Source organism: Podarcis erhardii (genome assembly GCF_964252035.2).
Source record: "Podarcis erhardii genome assembly, chromosome: 1".
Taxonomy (NCBI): Eukaryota; Metazoa; Chordata; class Lepidosauria; order Squamata; family Lacertidae; genus Podarcis; species Podarcis erhardii.
Genome location: NC_138497.1, coordinates 89859895 through 89882733, shown reverse-complemented (window position 1 = coordinate 89882733; position 22839 = coordinate 89859895). Strand labels below are relative to the sequence as shown.

Genomic DNA, 22839 nt, shown 5'->3' with positions numbered 1-22839 from the left:
AAGGTGCCCACCGAGTCACCAAGTCCGCAGGCTTCCGCGCCTGCGGTTTCTGAGGGTCCCCGTGTCGCCGGCACGGCAAGACCCGTCCTCAGCAGAGCCGATTCCCTCCGGAGCTCGGAGGGAATCCGCCATTAGCCGTTCGCGCTAACCCGGAAGTCTCTCCTTGGCAGGTTTTGAATAAACATTCACAAACTTTTTATTGACAGTAATCAGTTAAATAATTTAAGGATTTATACAACTTCGTAACATGCAGAGAATAGCATTCACAGAGAAACCAAAGACTGGAACTGAGGGAAGTCGGGGAGTTGGGGGGGAGGAGGAAAAATGGGGGGGGGAATTAAGGATAAAATGTTTTTGGATAATATGTTTTGTTTAAATCTTCAATAAAAATTATTATTTTTTAAAAAAGATAAAAAATATTATTTATAAATGAAAACATTCATATACAACATTCATAGGGGAATCATAACTATGTTGTGCCATTACATTATATACAAAGTTAGAATGATTTCTTTTGAGCTCTTTTGGATGCAAACTTATCAATTATATCATAATCAGTAAGTCATAGTCTATCATTTTCTATGCAAAGAATGCTTATTGACTGTAAATCATTCTTTATCCTTTTCAGTCTAGAAAATGATATTTTGCCAACACAGTTTGCAACCATTAAAAACAGTAACAATCTGAAAATTGTTTCCACATTTGGAAAAGCTGTCTGAATTTTGTCCTGGAATATTGCTTGATCAATATCTTGGCAGCTGAAATTTTCTGTTTCGGGGTAAGCTTGTTTGACATACAGATGAAGGAGTTCATTGACTAGACCAGAGGTTCCCATACTTATTTGGCCTACCGCCCCCTTTTCAAGAAAAAAAAATATTACTCTATGCCCCGCTGGAGATCTACCTTCTTTAACCAAATAGAAATATGCAGTGACAAATTTGTATTCTTCTATCTATCTGTATTTCTACCTACATCCTACAGCATCGTAAAGAAACTTGTTGTAAATAAGACTCATTGAAGCTTAAAATTATAAAATATTTATTAAAATCAACCATAGCAACATTCACATTACACACAGAAAATTAAGATAATGGATGATAATATTAAAATAAAAATTGTGAATAACATTAAAAATAGCCCTAATGAGAAGGATGAACCTGGTGCACTGCTATCAGTTTTATAATGTTCGGCTTTATTTTTGTCAGCAGCATTCTTAAATCACTGTGATTAGCTATTTGCAGTCAGTTTCTTTTTAATAGTTAACAGATTTGTGACCACACTGAACCCACATTCCATTAAATATGATGAAGGAATTGACCAAGCAGGCAGGCAAGTTGTGATCAGTTTCTTTGGCCTGGGTGAAGCTGAACCAGGGAAGGCGTTGTCACTGTCCCACAACAATGCCAGACCTAGAGTAAGTGTCATTACACAACAGGTGAAACATGTAGGAGTGGTTTTTCAAAAATTTCTTCTCTTCTCTTCTCTTCTTTCTTTATGCTTCCACCACCCCCTTATTTTTATTCAATGTCCCCCTATTGCACCCAAGGCTACCATTGCCCCCTGGATCATTCCAGCAACCCCCAGGGGGCAATATTGCCTGCTTTGGAAAACACTGGACTTGATTAAGGTCAACATACTTTGGATACTCTTTTATCAACCTAGTGACGCCATTGTGAATCTCTTCCTTGGTTGCTCACAGGTTCACAAAAAAATGAAAAATTGCAGTTATGTTACTCTTCTGTCTAAGTTGGCTTCAAGACCATCCATGACAGGGATAAATGGATTTAACATAAAGTTACCTCATGGAGAAAGTTCATGGAGGGAAGACATGAATATTAGCTGCGCTTTAGTGAGCAGTCCAACCACCTTACTAGCTTGGTGTATTCCGGCTAATCACAAACCAGCTAGCTTCATAGCCTTGCAACAGAGATGGGTAGTCCTTTATTAGCAGAAGCAGTCCAAGGCAAAGAGCCTGATCTTTAAGTGCCAGCAGCAAGTTAATGAATCATAGGTTCTTACTAAGCAGCTGGCCCAGTCTGATTTATTTATAGCCTTGCAAATTGAAGAGAACACAGGACAGACTGATTGCCAATCACACTTGGGAGTTCATTTGGGCTGCTAATGAAGAGGAAAGGGACATGGTGGCTCAGTAGAAGCTGTGATCTATTTGGCTTCAGGCACAAGTCAAAAGCTGCCAGCCCCATATCTGCAGCATCATTAATTTATGGTCCTACTGAGTGTCTTGCTTTGGCTGCTGCCAAGGACACTCTGTGCGGAGGAGGTATCGGCATCATAAGGAGGGTGCAGAGGTTGATTGATTGAGCAAACATTCAATATTACTTTGTGACTTTTACTGCATTTAAACATAAGTTAAACTTAGTTATAGCACACCCCAAGTTGCAGAGAAATGGAAGTTAGTTACACCCTGAGCTGGTGACGAAAGATAGAATTGTTTAGTGTTTAATGAAGAGCAGCATGTGGAGCTTCTCATTGGAAAATCCCAAAATTCATCATCCTAGACCACAAATCTCACAATGAGAGTCCATTGTAGGAGGTGGCAAGTAGATCACCTATATAATTCTTATTATAGATTTGCTGGAAGCTGGTTAATCCAAAATCAAGGCCAATTCACACGACGCCTGGTGTGCACTGAAATATGGATTGAATGTGGCACTTAAGGTCAAATGTCAGTCTCCAGGTCAATTGCTTTGCCACACTGGTTAGCTCCAGCACTGATGCACTCAATCCACATCTTGGCATGACTCCTACTAACGTTTTGCTTTAGTTTTGTGCTTGCTTTATTCAAGGCTATATATAATTTGTAACAGGTCTGTGTTGCATAAACACACCAATTTCTGGCTTTTGGTCATAGCTTTTCTGAGAGGTTGTGAGTGATGTGGTGCTTGGCAGCATGCCTTGAGAAAACATTCCTGATCGAGCCACCATGAAGTCATGTTAGCAGGTTGCAGGACCAGTCTAACAAGTGTGCATTGAAATAATGGGAAGCTTTAAAAATATATATTCCAAGTGTAAGGCATCAGGATTTCGGAAGCAAGCAAGCAGAAAGTGTACGTGGATTTGTGAATGTCAAAACAAAATCAGCAGATAATTTCAGTCTCAAATAAAAGTAAATGTCATTGTTTCTTAGCTTTGTGAACTGGAATAAGCTTCTCATACTAAAGGGAAGGAGGAGACTGGCCCACTTCATCAAGGGCTTTCTGTGTGAATCCAGAACGGCATACCTCACTCACCTTCCATGACTATGTTCTCCCCAATCCACTCCACTGTTATTTCTTATTATTATATTTCTTATTATACCCCAACCTAATACAATTTACATTAAAATAAAACCATAAAACCACCAGTGACTAAATAACAGTAGCAAAGAACAGCAATACAAGAGGGGAGAAGACGTCTTCTTGACCAAAGGCCTTAGTAAAGAGTTGTCTTGACCAATTGTCAAAGAGCATATCATGATGGCACAAGACATACCAGAGGGGCAATCGTTCTACAATCTTGTGGCCACCACACAAGTCTTTTCACACACTGCCACCCCTTGAATCAAGGGGGGTGGCGGTATGACCAACAGAACCTCCCCTGCTGACCTTAATACTCAGGCATGTTGATGTAGAAGAAAGCTTGCTTTCAGATATTTGAGGCCTAATTCATTTGCATGTTTTATGTGCATGTTTTATGTGCATGTTTTATGTTGCATGTTTTATGTGCATGTTTTATGTGCAGGTGTTCATGCCTGGTTTTATGTGCAGGTGTTCAGTTTAGAGCTTGGTAGTGAACTGGAAACCAGTGCAGATCTTTCAACCTTCTTATTCAGACAGGCCTTTGAAAACTTGGTGCATATGACTTGGGAGAAAACTTGAGAGAAAGGCAGGGCATACATATATTAAATAGTTACCATTTCCAAACTATCCTAAAGGGCAACCCCACTTACGAGCACATAGCAGTAGTCCACTCCAGAAGTTGATAGCTAGTGCAGCCAACGGTTCTGACAGTAAGAGCTGTTCAACAGTGGAACAAACACCCTTGAGAGGTTGTGGACTCTCTCCCCCCCCCCCCCCGCCTTGGAGGCTTTTAAGCAGAGTTTGAAAGGCCATTTGTCATGGATGCTTTAGCTGAGATTCCTGCATTGCAAGGAGTTGGGCCAGATGATCATCAGGGTCCCTTCCAAGAAATCCATAGATCTGTGATCTTGCAAAGGTTGACAACAACAGTACTTTGTGCACAGGTATAAAGATATGTGTGTAAGAGACAATGCAAAAACAACAGTACACAAGGAAGCAGGATGACACAAAATTATATTTCTGAACATACGGGATAAATAAATCCATAATTCCATTAAGTACATGTCACTAAAAGTAGGGGTCACAGTTCTCAGTACACCAGAATCCTTTTTTTTCCCCCCCCCTTTTCTTTTTGCAGAACAAAAGGAAATGCCACCCAAAATATCAGGTGTTCTGTGAGTTACAGGATCAAAGTGGCTGAAATAACAGAAGATTTTTTTTTTTAAGAAAGCAAGTACAGAGAGTCAAACTCATTGAGTTAGAGGGGTGTTGGAAAGCAGGGATACGATCCAGAAAGCCTCAAATATGAATATTCTGTCTGGCTGCAGGCGACAGAATTACATAGGCAGAAGAGGTCAAAATATAATTGCAATTTCCCATGCATTTGTATTTTCTAACAATACAGAATCCCCAGCTTTATTGGGTGTCCCCACAGCAAAAATAAATAGGGGTGACATGGAGGATCGAAGCATGACATGTTAAAAGGCTATCAACTTTTTCAAGACAGAGTTTGTATACCTTATACCATAGCAAAGGGAAGAAGGAAGAGTTTGATTTACTGCTCAGGGAAACTCATTAAGCAGGGAGACATTCAGGCCAAGAAAGATTACCTAAACCTTATCACCTTGTCTCTGGTTTGACCAGCTCTAGCTAATACCGTATTTTTCGCTCTATAACACGCACCTGACCATAACACGCACATCGTTTTTAGAGGAGGAAAACAAGGGAAAAAACATTCTGAATGAAACAGTGGATGTATCATTTTTGTGCTTCATGCTGTGGCCACAGACATGTGATCTGATGGTGAATTTGGGCTGACCCAATGCAAAAATCCTGAGAATCCCTGTGCATCCATGGTTTGTAACCACGTTTTTGCACCATTGCAGCCCCAGGCAACAGTGGGTGCGTGATTTTTTGGGGGCAGGCTGTAGCCATGGACATGCTATGTGCTCTGATGGTGAATTTGGGCTGACCCAATGCAAAGATCCTGAGGATCCATGTGGATCCATGGTTTGTAACCACGTTTTTGCACCATTGCAGCCCCAGGCAACAGTGGGTATGTGATTTGGGGGGGGGCAGGCTGTAGCCATGGACATGCTATGTGATCTGATGGTGAATTTGGGGTGACCCAATGCCAAAATCCTGAGAATTCCTGTGGATCCATGCTTTTTAACCACATTTTTGCACCATTGCAGCCCCAGGCAACAGTGGGTGCGTGATTTTGGGGGGGCAGGCTGTAGCCATGGACATGCTATGTGATCTGATGGTGAATTTGGGGTGACCCAATGCAAGGATCCTGAGAATCCCTGGGGATCCATGCTTTTTAACCACATTTTTGCACCATTGCAGCCCCAGGCAACAGTGGGTGCGTGATTTTGGGGGGGCAGGCTGTAGCCATGGACATGCTATGTGATCTGATGGTGAATTTGGGGTGACCCAATGCAAAGATCCTGAGAATCCCTGTGGATCCATGCTTTGTAACCACATTTTTGCACCATTGCAGCCCCAGGCAACAGTGGGTGCGTGATTTTTTTGGTGCAGGCTGTAGCCATGGACATGCTATGTGATCTGATGGTGAATTTGGGGTGACCCAATGCAAGGATCCTGAGAATCCCTGTGGATCCATGCTTTTAAACCACATTTTTGCACCACTGCAGCCCCAAGCAACAGTGGGTGCCTGATTTTTTTGGTGCAGGCTGTAGCCATGGACATGCTATGTGATCTGATGGTGAATTTGGGGTGACCCAATGCAAAGATCCTGAGGATCCCTGTGGATCCATGCTTTGTAACCACATTTTAAGTGGGGAGCGAAGGAAAAACAAAGAAGGGACATTAGAGGGGTGTGCAGAGAAGCAGCTGGCTAAGAATGCAGGAGAGGGATTTAACGGGAGGGAGGAAAGAAAGGCAAAAGTTTCCCCCCACCCAAGCCAGCCATCTCTCTCTCTCTCTCTCTCTCTCTCTCCCCTCCCTCCCTCCCCCTCTCTCGCCCTCCCCCCCTCTCTCCCTCCCCCTCCCCCCTCTCTCTCCCTTCCCCCCTCTCTCTCCCTCTCCCCCAGCAGCACCGGAGCTTGCCTGGAGGGGAGGGGCTTTCCCTGCTCTTTGTTCCGTTTCAGCAAACACAGCAACGAAACAGAGGGGGGTGGGCAGTAAGACCCTGAGGCAGAATGCAGGAAAGCAGCCGCTTCCTCTTTTCAGGTTTCGCTTCTCCGTGCAGCGTGCAGCGCCGCGATTTGATTTTTGCATGATTTTTCGGCTCCAGGGACCACACATTCGCTCTATAACACGCACAGACATTTCCCCTTCCTTTTTAGAAGAAAAAATCTGCGTGTTATAGAAGGAAAAATACGGTATAGCATCACCCCATTCACTTCCACCCAAAATCCACTCTCTAAATGCCACATTTAATATATCATTCTCTCCCTAGGAAGCTACTCTGATTGTTGGTACCTCCACACATTCCAACCCCTAACAATGGAAGTTTTACTTTTTATCTTATTTTAACCATGTGTATATGGTTCAGAATGGCCTGGCCATTCATATGCTACAAAGGCCATGAAGAAGCCATGTACCAGTTGGAATGCTCTTCTTCACAGCCTCCCTATATTGATATTGGGAAAGCCACCATGCTTTTTTCTGAATACATAGTGCTTGTAATGCTCTTTCAGAATCTTTAGAGTTATACCACTGGCTAAATGACTCACGTTTTACCAAATTTTCCTATGGTATATCTACAACCTGGCCCTTGTTGTGAGAGTCTGAAGTCTGAGTGATATGGAATCATGCCGTGCCAAGAGGGACTTGTTTCAGGGAGGTGTCAGGTGACTGTTGAGAACCTGAAGAACTTTCAGCTTCTTCAGGATGCAACAAGGCCCAAGCATAGATAGTGCTTTGTAGAAGGTGCTTAATGCTGCAATCCTATACATATTTTCCTGGAGAATAAGTCTAACTGAAATTAATGTAGCTTACTTCAGAGCAGGTGTGTATCAGATTGCACCAAGCTTTAAATACGCTTACCAAAATGATGCCACCATGCCCAAAATGCACATTAATTTAATTGCAAGTGTGAAGATTGCAATGAACACATTTGAGCAAGGGATGCTGTCAGTTCTCCTTTCCCCTGGAAGCACCCTTTTTACCCCTTCAGGCAATTATCACAATAATGGTCAAAAGAAATATACAACTACATCACTTATTTTCCTAACTTCACTTTCTCATCCATCAGGACATACTAAAAACCCACACAAGATACAGCAGCAACTCAGTTAAAGAAATTTTGAATCAGTGTACATTTCATTCAACGGGTGGAATTGGCATTCCTGCATCAAGAAGGGATGATGCAGGAATGAGTGTCATTGCAGGCATCATCTCAGAGGAAACACCCTTCCTGTGTAGGAGAGGACGGAAAACATCTCTTTTGGAACTTAATCCGGACAAAATGGACATGCTGTGGATTGTGAAATCTGCAAATCTGGATGGTGGTACACAGCTGGTAGTGGATGGCATTGCACTCTACCTAAAGGTCCAAGTACCAGTGTTTGGCCTATAGGTTAACTGTTCACTTCTGGGGTGAATTTAAGGTTCTGCTATGCTATTAACCTTTTAAATACCTAAACGGTTTGGGACCAGGCTATCTCAAGGACTACCTGCATCCATGTGTCCTTGCCTGAGCTTTAAGATCAGCATGTGAAGTCCTGTTCTCCAATACATGGCAAAAGTTGTTAGGTTTCTGGGTACCCAGGACAGGATAAACCCTTTTCTGTTGTGGTCCTGTATCCTTGAAATAGCCTCCTCATGGAAATACATGTGGCCTCATCTCTCTTGGCCTTTATGAAAGCAGGTCTACATTTGGGTGTTTCTATGGTTCCTTTATGTAAGAACTGTTTGTTTCATCTCTTGCTGCTATTTTTGTTCTGTCACTTATGGCTATATTTGAAATGTTAATGTTGTAGTGTCTTAATATTGAGTGTAATCCACCTTGGAGAGTAGACACCCTAAAAGCCAAGGTTAAAAAAACCCTACTTAAATAAAAAAACCAGAATGCTTCTTTTGAGATGGTGCTTGGCATCTGCAATATATAATATAATCTGTTGCATGATTGATTGGGGACACAATTTTTAGTCAATTAAAAGCATTTTAATTGATTGCTCTAGCTGTTCAATTAAGCACTGCATCCCTCATACATACACCCTCCATTATAACACTAGTCTTGATATCCATCACTATGTGATATCAAATTTCCTTTGTACCATTATTTCTTCAGCGGGACATGAAAGCTCATCACTACTACAAGAGAGACTTAACAGGTCACAAACATTCAGTACAAAGGAGCCATAGTGAGTTGCTTGCAAATTAAGAATGAGCCCAGAGACTAGCAAACTGAAAGTATATTGCCTCTCTCATTTTTCTTTTCTCATTTCAGCACATCTGAATAGGGCATGTTGTGAACATAGTAGTCCATGCATTCTAAAAGCTAAATCCTGCCAATAATCACTTCTGGGATGTGAATGAATAGTGGGGTCCATAAGGGAGCTTCTCACCATCCTCTACCATAGGTAGTAACTGCTAAACTCTTCTCCTCATGCCCACCCCTTACTGATTTACAGTAAATAAATTATCCTGCTATGGAACAGGAAACAGTTCAATATTGCCCATCAGTGCTGTGTGCATCACCTTTTGGTAGGTGGGGCAAGCAAAGATATATTTCATGCTGGGATGCTTAAAATACAGTGGTGCCTCGCAAGACGAAAAGAATCCGTTCCGCGAGTCTCTTCGTCTAGCAGTTTTTTCGTCTTGCGAAGCAAGCCCATTGACGGCTTAGCGGATTAGCGCTATTAGCGGTTTAGCGGCTTTTAGCGGCTTAGCGGCTTAGAAAAAGGGGGGGAAAGGGGAAAAAAACCGCAGGAACTCGCAAGACATTTTCATCTTGCAAAGCAAGCCCATAGGAAATTCGTTTTGCGAAGCACCTCCAAAACGGAAAACTCTTTCATCTAGCGAGTTTTCCGTCTTGCGAGGTGTTCGTCTTGCGGGGCACCACTGTAATGAAAACACAATTCCTGCTTCTTTGCCTAAGCCCAGATAAAATTTCCACACTGCATTTTGTTTCTAAGACACCGTGCGTAGGAAGAAGCATCATTTGCTGAGTGTATGCCTACCTCTAAGCATCTCAGACCAAAATAAAGCTAAACTTTTTTTAATTAAAAAAAATGTGTTGTTTTTTTAATAAATGGCAATGCCTTCTGATGACACTTCCAAACTGAACAGAAACACATGACCAAACATAACAAACCAAGCTTCTTATATTGGCATCATTTCTGTGTTAGAAACTACCCGTTCACACCATCATTTTTGAAGCAGATGTGTCTATTACTTCATGCTAATCGGATACAAATTGTGGCCTCCCAGAATTTACACAAATAGCCAAAAAGATGCATGTTTCCTGCATGTAATTTCATCCATCAAAAGGATATCATATCTAGGAAACGTACCGTGTGTAAAGCAACCTTTTAAGTAAGACCAAGCTGCACATCCAACTTTTAACCAAGGTGGGAGGAAAATGTTGATAGCAGGGGCAGGGAATGTTTGTAATTGATTAAAAGCATTGGGTTGTAGCCAATGGATTGGTACCATTCTTGCAATGACTTGCACCTGCACAACAAGACTTCATCTTCCTCCCCCCACCTGCTTTGGTGGAAGGCTGCTGATACCTTTAAGAATTCTTCATAAAACAAATGCATGGTATATTTTTCCAATGTGGTGCCCTCAATATGCTTTTGGACTCCACTTGGCATCTTCTCTGACTGCAACATCTGGAGGGCACCAGAGTGGCTACCCCCTCTTCTAGGGATTATGATAAGGCACATAAAACATTTTCTTTTCTGGAGTTGCATCACGTTTGGAAGTAGCCCATGAACTGTCCTCTTCCTAGGGCATATTTACACTACAGAGTCCCTTAGACCAGTTTAATAGGAATTCCTTCTCTCTAGGGAATTGTAGGACCCATAGTTCTGGAGGGAGGGCACTGGGAATCGCTCAGACAGAATTTGCAGCATCCTCAAGAAATTATGTATTTTGGATGGTTTGGGCAGGCTGTAACAATTTAACTGATATGACACCTATGGGTTATCTCCAATGAAGTTGCCCAGTTAGTATAAAGAGTCTCAGAAGAACAATGGGACTTCCTTCCCCCTCTGCCAAAAAACCCCCAACAAACCTGTTCTGGGGTTTCCCCTCAACCCTCTGGAGCAGATCTGAAGTTGTGCTGAAAGAGAGGGAGGAGATGTTCCACTGCTCAAGCAGCAACCCTTGCACCAATGGACAATTTTATTGGATGCAATCCAATACAAATTTTGGATATACCCTATCTGCAGATATTTTTGAACAGTCATTCACTAGTTGCTGTTTACACTGGGCAAATCTATCTGCCATTTCTTTCAGGGTACCTGCTGTCCACAACCATTTAGTAACATCGCTGAGCATTGTGTGTACAGTATATCTTGTAGAAGATCCAGGCCATATGGTTTTTATTTAGTTGAATAACTCCCCCTTTATTGAGCAGATTTCTTCAGGAGCAAATAGTGATCAGTGAGACAGACCCCTTTCCCTGTTGCAGCAACTGAAGAAAATTTAATAAGACCTGAAAACTACAAGCTTATCAACCGTTCTTTTAAAGGCTAAGAGCTATACCATTTTGTACAGCTTCAGAATAAAGCATCATTAAAGACATAATACAGTACTGGATGGCTGTTTTTCCACAACAAAATGAAAAGCTGATCAGAAACGTTTTTGCAATACTTGCCTGAAAAATCAAAACACAAAGACCAAACAAAAAGAGACAATGATTAGAAGTCTACACAAATACCTATGCACTAGCAGCTACAGAAGCAGTTTAGCAGTATAATCCTACACGTTTACTTAAAAGTAGGTTCCATTGAATTCAATGAGGCGTACTTCCAGGTAAGTGAGTACAGGATCACAGCCTAAATGTTACACCATGAATCTGGCAATTATCTTTTTAAAATAAAATCCACAGGGTTGGGGTCCCCCCCTTGTTTCTTCATAAAAATAGATTTTACAATGAGACCTCCCTTACAGGATAAGCGTATTTTTAAAATTGATATTCCTTTAGATATGCCTTCCAATATTGCCCTTCAAAGGAGGACAACTTGTTTTACAAATGCATAAAAATATAGAGAGTTTTTTAGGAGAGGCTGTAAATGATGCAAGAATTGGGATATGCTACTGCAACCATCAACAACACAGCAACGTACAACCTTGTGGTGGACTAGTTTTAACAGACAGCAGCTCTGGAATACAGAGGAATTTAAACAATGCAACTTTGGCTGAAGGAAGGGAGCATCACAAAATCTAGAATGTGTTGGGGTGGAGGGTTAAGACCCACTGAGCCATTAAAATAAAAAGATTCAAAACACTGTTATGAAGAATAATTCCATGAGACACAGATAAAGTGGTTGTAACTGCATATGCAGTTATGACTAATCTACAACACACACACACACACACACACACACACTCCCCATATCCTTGGGTTTTTTTGTGTGCACTCTTGGCTGTGCAGCAATTCTGGATAATGATTTATATCCACAATGCAAAATTGGACCATTCACTTTTTACTGGGTGAAAGAAAGCTTTGCACCTGAATTCTGTCACACACCCTCTGATTATAAAAAGCTAAGCTGGTCTGATTTTTTTACTTTTATTTTTATATATATATAAAGTGGTGTAACTTAGCATACCATGCTTTGCTAAAAGCAGTTTATCTTTTACAAGATTAGTCAATACAAAGGATTTCCAATGTATTCCAGTGCAGGAGGAGGTAGCCTGTTCTAAAGCAATCCCTTCAAGGCAAATAAGAAATAAAATAGAAAAAAATCCAAAGTGGAACTTGGAAGTAAATGAACCCAGTCATAAAAGGATGTGAAGAGCTCAGTAGCTGTGTCAGCTATTCAAGTAACACTGCAGGATTCAGTTGTGTCGGGAGAAAACCAACTTGTTGCCACTAATATGTAGAGCACTGTTAACAATAAAAACTGCCTAGCAACTTAGCAATACACATAACAAAACAAAACAGGAGCAATGGAGGCAATATGAGGTCAACTGTATAAATGGCAGGAGTGGTTTTCCAACTGTCTACCATGCAGAAACTTTTTCTACCTTTTATTCGGCTACCCCTGCATATATGCTCTGTAAGCCCGTGGCCTTGCAAAAAAAGGGGGGGTCCAGGGCATGTTCTAGGGTGCATATCCAATTCAACAGTGCACTTGGCCTGGCATGAACTGACAGTGCACCCTAGACAACACCCAGCTCCGCACTCTAATTGTGGGCAAGCTGACGTTGGCCCTCTTGTTATAGGCCTTCCCCCTGTAAAGCTCATGGCAGCCTTCTGAGGAACAGGGTTTCCTAAAATAAAAGTTGAAAAAGTACCATGCTGGCAGGTTATGTTGCAAAGGTTTAAAAATAAGAAAGTTCAATCCAGTGTGTGTGTGTGTGTGTGTGTGTGTGTGTTTTAAAAAATCATGCATTAATATATTTTCTTTTCCCACCTTAATCCTATGAGACATTGCACTGGGAAATAAATGTTTAGGATGGGTGGAGTGCAATAACTGCTGTGCCAGCAGTTTGCTTTCCACAAACAATGATCCTGCAAGAAGTGGTAGGAGGCTGCAACAGCAAAAGGGCGTGTTACTTGCCTCGAGTGTCAAGATTGCTAGTGCACAGCACAGATATCAGAGACATGGCAGGTGTATCACTGGATCTTCTTTATCTTTGTGGCTGCCCAGAAGGCCTCCCTTCTCCAGAGCCAGCCACACTGGTAAAACTGTATGGACTGGTATTAACTTCTTATTATGGAGCAGCAACTGGTAGGTGACACAGCTGCTTGGATTTGCCAAGCGTAGGGCAGACATCAGTGCAAGTTACTACACACAGCTGCAGCCACTCAAAACTTCTAAGTTCAAGCTGTTCAGGCTGTTCACAAACTGCAGGTGAGATAAAACAAATGAATGGGGGGTGAGGGACGTGTGGTTGCCTGCAGAGTTCTCCAAAATATGGAAGAAACAAAAACTGTAAATGTCTTTCCCTATGTTAGTATTTTACAGCGCCCTCTCTCTCCACCCTAGCCTTTCAAATGCAGTAAAATGATTTTAGATGCCCATTCCCAACTCAGTTTAACAAAACAGCAACAGAGTGGGTTATTTAATAATAATTAAAAAATCAAATGAAGTCATATTTATACTTTTACAGTATCTTTTTTCAAAGAAAAGGAAGTGCCAATATACTATATCAAAACACATATTTGAAGGAGCTTTGGATCAGGTGTCACTTCCTCCTTTTTCTTTCTGATGTGCATCTGCAGGTAATTTTGTTTGCATTATATGTAGAAAATCACAGTTCTTGTTGCATCCCCCCCAAGGATGAACAAACACACACGCACGCACACACACGCACACACACATATAATCATAATTTGTGAACACTGTACACTAAATATTTCTTTTCAACAGCATGACAGGCATTGGGCTTATGGCAGCAGGTGTGAATAATGTGCAGGGTCTGAAATCTAGGGGATGCCATATAAGCAGCCTCAGACACAAGACAGGTTGACTGCACCTTCCCACAAGGTAAACTTAAGAGTATGTCATTTCAGAGTAATGGAGCAGTTAGTATTTTGAGGCTTATGATGCTGGAGTTACCCTAAGTCCAACTCACACAAAACAACGACGCCACTTTGGTGGCAAACCTCCCAAACACCAACACTGTTCAAATTAAAAGGGGGGGAAAGTTGTTGTTGTTTTTCAACCTGTCTTTCTTTATTACCTATATATTTGATAACAACACTTTGAATTCAATGTACTTCTAAAAGCTTGTTTTCTGTGAAGAATCCAACCTTTAGGCTTCTCTTCCCTTTAAAATTCTCTCTATTACTTTTAGACTTTCCCCAGGGCAAGAGGGAGAGAGGAAACACCTCTGCTTTCTCAATGCAGAGAAGCCACCTAGAAGCCTCAGGACCTCACTGCACCCGCTCCGTGAAATTCTCTGGGAAAACTCCTCGGCATTGGTCAAGTTCTTTGTGCTGAAGCCAATCGGATTCTTTCACACCCATCAGCCATCCTTCATCCTGCCAGGGAGAGAAAGGGAAAGGCAGACAAATGTTTGTACAGAGTGAAAAACAAGCAGGAGGGCAGCCTAGGATTCTTAGGTCACTGATCACAACCTTGTGCAAATAAGGCAATCAGTTATTTATTGGTGATAAGTTTTTTATCATCTATTATTGTGGTTTTGAAGAATCACTGTGCTGCTTTTGCATACACTTGAGCTTTCACTGAACTTTGCACATTTTCCTCCTCATGGGTATATATACCTGTCAGCTGAGGACAACACTCCATGCTTCTGAAGAAGTGAACTCTAGGTCATGAAAGGTAACAGCACAATACATTTGCTAGTCTTTAGGGCGCTGTAAGATTCTGTTATTGTTTCTGGATACACTGGGTTGTATCCAATGCTATGCAAGCAGAGTTCCGTTTATGCAATAGGACTTCCTCTTCCCTCTAGGAGCACCCAAAATCTACTCTGGAGGTTCCCACAATTCTCTGGAGTAGATTCAATGATGCACAAGGAGTGTTCAAGCAGAAGTCTGTTGCGTGAGCAGAACAGCAGAGCTTAATATGACCTATTATCTTTCCTAAGCTCCATTGATTTTGGTTTTTTGCCTGTCTTGAAATTTGCATTTGACAAATTCAAGCCTTATCTGAAGATGAAGGTACTTAGCTGCACATGTAAGGTCCTGCCTACCTGTCAACGTTGACCCACAGAGGATGGGGGAATTAGGGATCCAGCCTGCTGCCTAAATCTAGTTCCCCACTCCTGCTCTAAAGTCACTTAGGAGCTAACTACAATAGAGAAGAGAAAACATTTTTAAAGGTGCTATTTGCTAAGAAGAGATATTCCTAATACATTATCACTTTAGGAAGAGAGCTTGTCTATGAACAAAATAAAACTCTCTCTCTCTCTCAACACTATGGCATCTCCTAGGAAGCTGTTATTGTGAAAAACTGAATATGATTACATCTTGGTCATTTCCGCTCATGAGGTACAAAGTGGCTCTTGCATCAAGAGTATCTAAAGGTTATTGAGGCCTTGCATAAGAAAATGTCAATTGTTTGCATAAGGCACTCAGGAAACAGGACTGAATGCTTCCAGTTTCTAGAGTGATCTGATCTGCTAGTGATGGTGACACACAAGAGGCACATAGGGTTGTGAGGGATTGAAGATCCACTACTATTTTTGTGGCAGAGTCCCACTCTCCAGCACCCAGGAACCACCCAATCACAACATGATTTAGCCCCTGAGAATAACTCTTCTCACCCTTTGTGCTGATTGGAGCCAACCAGAGGAGAGGTTTGAAAAGTAAGGAAGAGGTGCCTTTGTAAGGAGCTAGCAGGGCCTTTCAGACAGCTTTGTAGGCTTCAGCTGGCTTGTGGGCGGCAGGTTGGCCACCCCTGCTCTATACTAATCATTTCAAAGAATCAAGCAGACAGTTACTTCAGAGATTCTGGTTTTGCAAGACATCATCTCCATTCATCTGCTGGATGATAAATCCCACATGCTCTCCTTACCTGCTCCTCTGGGTTGTCAAATGGAATCACCAGGACAACATCTCCAGCCTTCAGTTGTAGCTCATCACTGTCAGTGGCTGCATAGTCATGCATGGCTTGTGCCTGCAAAGAAATAATGACTCCAGTGAAGGGAGACAGCTTGCTCCATTTCATGAAGAAGGGGTGATGCATCCAGCTCCTGTCCACTTTTACCCAAACCAACAAGTGAAAACATGATTATCTATCCGCTATCCCACCTCCTCTTGTCCTGCAAAGTTATTGTTTTGTTTGCTAATATGTTTTGTATTTCTGTGTTTTTATATTGTAAGCCCCACTGTGATCCTTAAACAAATGACATTATAGACATTTAATAAATAAAAATAAAATAAATTTGAACCAGGGAAGCTCTATGGTAGGATGATTCTCTCCGAAGGGTGTAAAGGAGGGGAGACACAACTGGTTGTTTTCTTTTGGTTATTTCACCAAATAAGTTAGAAAAAGAGATGCCTGGGACAGTGCTTGAATTATAAGGGGGCAGAAATGGTCCAGCTCATGTATCTTTTGTGACAGTTCTCTATGCTACTATGAAGGCTATGTTTTTGGCTAACATTGAGGAAACAACAGATCCTAATTTGTTGGAAGCCACCCATACTATGGTGCACAAGGTTTCTCGATGCACTAAATGATGCTTGATCCTGTCTCTTCCCTTTGGCTTGCCCTTACTCTTCACTTAACTGACAAGGAAACACAAATTCATTTTAATGGACAACGGTGTGGAATGTGTGCTCGGCTGAGGTAAATGTTCTTCCTCACACTCACCTTAAACAGGAAACCTGGTGGCATGTCAGCCCTTTCAGAAGCGGCTCCACTTTCAACTGTTCCATTGACTGTGGCTGGGAAGGTCTCCACAACTACAGCAGGCAGAGAGCTCTAAGCATAGCAGTGAAGGGAGGCAAAGAAAACACAAGAAGGAACACTTGAAACAAGACACTTGGCAAAATGAGACCCCACTGCACTAAACTGGTTCACCCCATTATTCAAAAATTCAGCGCCAATGTATTGTGTGTTTTTCCTCCACCACGTGGATGTTACAATTTATGGCCCAGAGTAGCCATTAAGGTGAAGAGAATGACTCATGACAAGATGGGAATTTTAAAAAGGGAATCACAGACAGTGGCAAATATTAGAGGGAAAATTAGGGTGGTATAAAGATTATGGAACACACAGCAGGTGTCTGTCACAAGGGTGAGAGGAGATATAGGTTCATAGTAAAAGGCAGAAGTTCTTCTAAATCTTTTTTTTTTTCCTTTCCTTGATCTGAAATTGCTACCTGTCTTCTTCTTGGTGGCCTCTGACCTCTACGTCCTCAGCATCATTTTCATGCACAAGAACTAACAACTCAGTGACCTTGTAAGAGCAACAAATTTGATGCCTCTGGCCAAATTTCTTAGCAGAGGCAGACATGGTGAGAAAGTGGAATCAAAACTTAGGGAGGGGAAATGAGAAAGGGTTTTGTGCTTTTAGCCTTCATGGTTTGCCTGGAGGGATCTGTCAGAGCAACAAAGGCTGTTGGATGACATGAAAGAGCCAGGGTGGTGATTAACTGGGACTGGGGAGAACAGTGGAGATATTCTTTCTGACTCAGACCACTTGCAACTGCTGCTGCTACATGCTTAGCTGTTTGCATCAAAGGGGACATTTTTCTTCTGGAAGACCACCTGCAGATAATTAAAAGGCTTTGTTCAACCCAGCAAATTGGGCCCCTCCATCAAGGATTCTGTACTACTTGAAGAACAGAAGCTACAACAGTGTCGCTTTGACGGGCTCCCATCTGACTGAGTTAAGTGAAACAGTGATTATATATTGTGTGCCAGCAACATGGGAGAAAGAGATCCCACCACCACCACCCCTCTCCCTTGCCTATGGTCTTACTGAGGCAGATCCTGAGTCAGTTTCGGTTTTAGCTGCTTCAGCTCCAGCTGCTGCTGCTTCTTTGCCAGCTGCCTCAGCACCAGCAGGAGCGGCTTCTGTGGGCTGCAACACAAAAGCCAGTTAAACTCCTGGAACCCCAGCATGCCCAGGAGAGCATGACCTGCCACATCTTTAGGCCTTGCCAGAATTATGAGCATCTGCAGCTCAATGCTGAGCGGAGTCTGAGTCCTGAGCTGGACTGCAGCACCCACACTCTTAAAACAGTCAGGTATCAGCACCAGTTGGGTATCCCAAGTCCATGTGTTGGCACAGATCCAAGCTGCACCACTTTGAGGAAGAATAAATGACCCTGGGCTGGAATGTAGCCTGGAGCTCATTGAGTTGGCTGCTTATTAAGTCTTTGTGGTTGCGCTTTGTGGGTCAGTCTCACCCATCTCAGATACTTTTCATGAGTCAAGTTTAAAGGAGGCGCACCTTTGAGGGGTTTCCTGCACTATTTGCGTTAAATCGGATCCTCTTCATGGAGGGTACACATTGCGATTGGGCCTCCGAGCATCTCCCATCTGCTGGGGTGGGCAGGGTTATGGTCGTTTTGCATGTTTCCTGGACCCTAAAGCCAATGGCTTGGCTTAGGGGGTGGCTGCAAAACTTGATTTATGCCCTGCGTGTTGTTTGCTGGTCCTCATTGCCTTCGCGCAGAGGAACGCCCACCCGCCGCCCTTTATCTTGGTGCACTTGGCCTTGCTGTGGACTTTGTTGGTCACCTGTTTTGCAACAGGGGCCTGGTAGGAATTTTTCCATTTGGCAGATTGGCATGGCCATTTGGTTTTTGCCTACCACGTAGCAATTGTCACAACTTTGTAAAGTCTGACCGTTAGGCATTGGATCAGTGATATGTGGGGAGGGGGGTGGCCATCACCTGCCCCTCCAAGGTTAAGGGTATCCCATTAAAGGAATCAGTGGTTGGCCTGGGTCTTGTCCGAAACTCTGTGCTGGGAGCTAGGGCCATACCAGGACCCCACGGAGACACCGGGGGAGCTCAAGTCGGTCCTCACTGGTGGGGCTCCCTCTGGTGGTGTTTCACCCTTTTATCAGATTCCCTGCGAAGCAGATGGGAGTCTGATATAGTCGGGTGAATCCAATGCCTAAGCCAGTACCACTCACATTCTGTATTTAATAAAGTTGTGGCCTAAATTTTGCCAATAACTTAAACTAAAATCCTGTGTATCTTCATTTGGAGGGGGGTATGTTTGGGGGTTTCGAAGCGCAGCTTGGGTTATGAAAATGATCCAGCTAATAAAGGTTTTGCATTTGTATTACAAAGCAGCTTGAAGCAAGAGCTATTTAAAAACCTCACATTTGAAAACAACCTCATGTTCTCAAGTTTTCCAGTGCTGACCCTGTCTTTTGCCAAATAAGCCAACAGTGTGCCCAGAAGGTTCCAGCTTCCGCATGATTGCATAATTTCTACTGTTTCTTTTATGGCTGCGAAAAACTGCTGTATCTCTTCATACAGTTGCATAACTTCAAAAACTGACGCACTTCACCTTGAGTAAAACGTTTGAACGTGGCTGAGAAAATTCCTGCTTGCAGGACTTGGAAAGGAAAGTCTGATGAAATCTGGCAGTGCGCTTCCTAATAACAGCAGACCCTTATGACAACAGAACAACAGAAGCTGCCTTTTGGACCAGGGTCAACTGGTCACCAAGTTCACCGTTCTAAGTCAGCAGCAGTTAAAATAATAGACCATCAGATCAGATATGAAGATGGCATACACCCTGCCGATCAGTTATACCACATAAGGCTGTGCAGAGTTGGCAGCATATAGTGAAAATCAATGCTATCAAAGACTGCCACCACCTGGCCATTGAAGAAGAGACTAGTAAGAACCCATCCAATTTCCTACCTCTCAGCAGTTAATCAATAGGATTACATGCATCTCAATCTTACAGTAAGGCTGCATTCACACAGCAGTTTATTATATTTTCCCTGTGTTTCCTAGTTGATTTCTGCCATATATTTTAACTTTCAGGTGACATAAAAACCGTTTCCAGAAATAAAGCAGACTATAACACAAGTTTAGCACTCATTTCTAGAAGAAAAAAAATCCATTTGCAAATAACGCAGAAATGAGCACTAAACTCAAGCTACATTCCGCTCTGTTTCTGGAAGTGTCTTTAACGTTGTGTGAAAGCTGGAATATAAGGCAGAAATTTATGTTAGGGAAATGTCAGGAAAACAAAATAAACTGCCGTGTGAATGCAAGCTAAGAAACATTTATCAGAGATTAAAACCAAAAAAGATTGATAATGGAACCTATGGAACAGAGGACCTGACATGCTGAAAGGTTCACCTACTGAGGTGAACAGTTCCAAAATGCTATTTAAAGTGATTTTTGGCTTCTCTCCTACCATTTGCATTCATTTGTTAAAGATAGAAGTGCAGTTTTCAATGCATTTACATGAAGTTTCAAAAAACGATTGCCTTGAAGGGTGGTGGATATACAGATCATATTTCTGTCTTCCTGCCTTTCCCCCCCTTTCATCTATGAACAGAAGCTTTGCAACTGAAGTACATTTTTTCCTTCTTCCTTTTTTCCCATAACTTTGGGCAGCCACACCATGGCTGCCCCCTTCCCCACATCTCTGGGGAAACTGATAAGATCAGGGAAATCTTTGTTGATGCTAACAACATTTCTTTTCTTCAGAAGAATAAAATATGCAAATCGATGGGGGTATAAACAATAATGATTATTCTTTTTTAGCAGAATAATAATAATAATAATAATACCACTACCCATTAATGAAATAGATAAGGCTTTCTTCTGGGTTTGTCATTTTCATGCTGACCCAAATGTATATTATTTATCTACATAGTGGAGTATGAGGGAAATGGCAGTGGCACAGGTGGGTAGGTAATGTAGAAAGGAATATTATGCACATCATTAAAGCTGCCCATTCTACCTCCCAGTGTATGAATGAACACACGTCACATTTCCTTTTCGTCTACAAGGGCTTTAAGAGCATATGCCACTTGCCACCATTGATTGAAACTTACATATTGCCAATATAGGATAAGTAAAATCACATCCAAGTGTTGCTCTCAAAAGGTTTCCAGTACGGATCTCTGCACTAAACAACTTGACTAGCCATTGTCCAAGATGGCAGTATTCCTAATAGGCCTCTTCAGAGAAGTCATTATAGAGTCTACTTGTTGAAACACTACAATGGAAGTGGCACAAAGCTAACTGAACTGCCTATATATTGAACTAGAATATATAGGAGCAAAGAAGATACAGGCACTGTGTAAGTGCTCTTACAAAGCCACATGCTACATAAAGGCAACATGATGCAGGATAGATATGCTCTGATGCACAAGACTGAGAGAGTCTATTAAAAGGGAATTCCAAAACCCTTTTAGTAATCACTATTATTTTACATTGAAACTGCAACTATTTCTGTTTAGCTTCCATATGAAGACCCTTGCTGGATCTGACCAGTAGTCCATCATGTCAGGCATCCTGTTTCCCATTAGCCAATATGGGAAACCTACCGGTATATTCAGGTCCTAGCCCCCTCCCAATGTTGCTCCCCAGTAGCTAATATTCAGAGATATCCTATCTCTAAACCTGGAGGTTTCATATAACAATCAAGGACTAGTCTTGATTGGTTTCTCAAATTAATGGTGTATTGTATGAATAAGTATTTAATAATAAATGACTTCAGGAGAATCATACCAAAGAATACACACATATTCCACACTTGGTATAAATAATTGTGGGCCACACTCCACTGAAACAAAGCCACACACAAGGAACCAGTATGCATTCTGACAATAGGGAAAGTCAGCAATGCAGGATAAACAATGCCTAGGTAAAATTCTCCCCCTCACTCCCATCCCACATGCAGCAGGACATAGCAACCCTTGCTTTATTTGACACTTCTAACAGCAAAATCTCTCTTGAACAAATTAGGAATTGATGAACTTAATAATAATTCTATTATTTATATGCCGCCCATCTGACTAGGCAGCTCCCAACAGACTATTAAAACACATCAAAGCATCAAATATTTAAAAAACTTCCCTACATTGAAAACACAAAGAAAAGACAATTATCAGAATGGTAGGTAGGCAGTGAGTAAGCCTTTGTTTGTTTGGATGGAGGGGAGGTTGTAGTCTCTGCCTGCCTGCCCCTTCTCATTAATAATAATAATAATAATAATAATAATTTATTATTTATACCCTGCTTTACTATTGTGCCTAGGGAATGGGTAAATTCTAATTCCTTTGGAAGAGTGCTGGGTGCAAGAGGTCATAAATTTGCCCCGGCCTAATGCATTCCAAAGAATAACAACTGAGTCAGGCTTGTGCTAGAGCACACCAGCCAGAACAAGACAATTTCAAATGTATGATCACTTCAAATACTTTCACTTACTTGGCTGATCTTAGTCTCAGTGGGCTGGTCAGGCCAGTCCACCTCGAACGCACTATTGCTAGGATTATCGGCCGGAAACTGATCCATAGATTGACCGCTGCTAGATGGAGTCTTTTCCGGCTGATGGGAGGAATTTGAAGGAGGGAGGAGAGAGAAACAGAGATGGGAGGAGATAGTCGTAGGCATGGTTACATGAAGACACAAAAATGAGAAGAGTGCAGTGAGAAGTAAGACAGAGTAGACAATGAAATAATCCCAGGGTAAATAGAACTGTTGAACAGGTAAGAGTCAAATGCGCCATAATTTTGGATGGATCCTGGGGGGAAGGTGGGGTCAACATTACCCCTGCAGCCAATGGTCTGACAAAAGTGCCTCCATTTATTGACCAGGGTAGTTCACGTTGGGATGGAGTGGATTGTTAGGGTGCAGATGGAGCTTCCATGGATACAGGCAGTGCAAGTAGAACTGCCCTGGAAGACTGCCAGTGTCAAGCATCAGGCAGCACTATTCTCCAGAGGATGCTGTCCTGGTTTAGCCTTGTCAAGGCATCCCTGGATATTTC

The 22839-nt window shown here is 42.2% G+C and overlaps 1 protein-coding gene across 16 annotated transcripts in view; it reads right to left on the bottom strand.

Annotated features, from left to right (window-relative positions):
- Window positions 1-10902: 10902 nt before the first annotated feature.
- Window positions 10903-22839, bottom strand: part of BIN1 (bridging integrator 1) — a 114271-nt gene continuing 102334 nt past the window's right edge. For 11 of the 16 annotated variants that reach the window (XM_081852776.1, XM_081852767.1, XM_081852777.1 and 8 more), the window contains 5 exons: window positions 22278-22397; window positions 17843-17944; window positions 16730-16840; window positions 15932-16033; window positions 10903-14433 (listed from right to left, as the gene is read on the bottom strand). In XM_081852776.1, the coding sequence (XP_081708902.1) occupies window positions 14326-14433; window positions 15932-16033; window positions 16730-16840; window positions 17843-17944; window positions 22278-22397 (543 nt within the window). In that variant the 3' untranslated portion in view covers window positions 10903-14325. The remainder of the gene's footprint in view (window positions 14434-15931; window positions 16034-16729; window positions 16841-17842; window positions 17945-22277; window positions 22398-22839) is intronic. The other 5 variants (XM_081852769.1, XM_081852770.1, XM_081852773.1 and 2 more) reach the window with 1 other exon arrangement.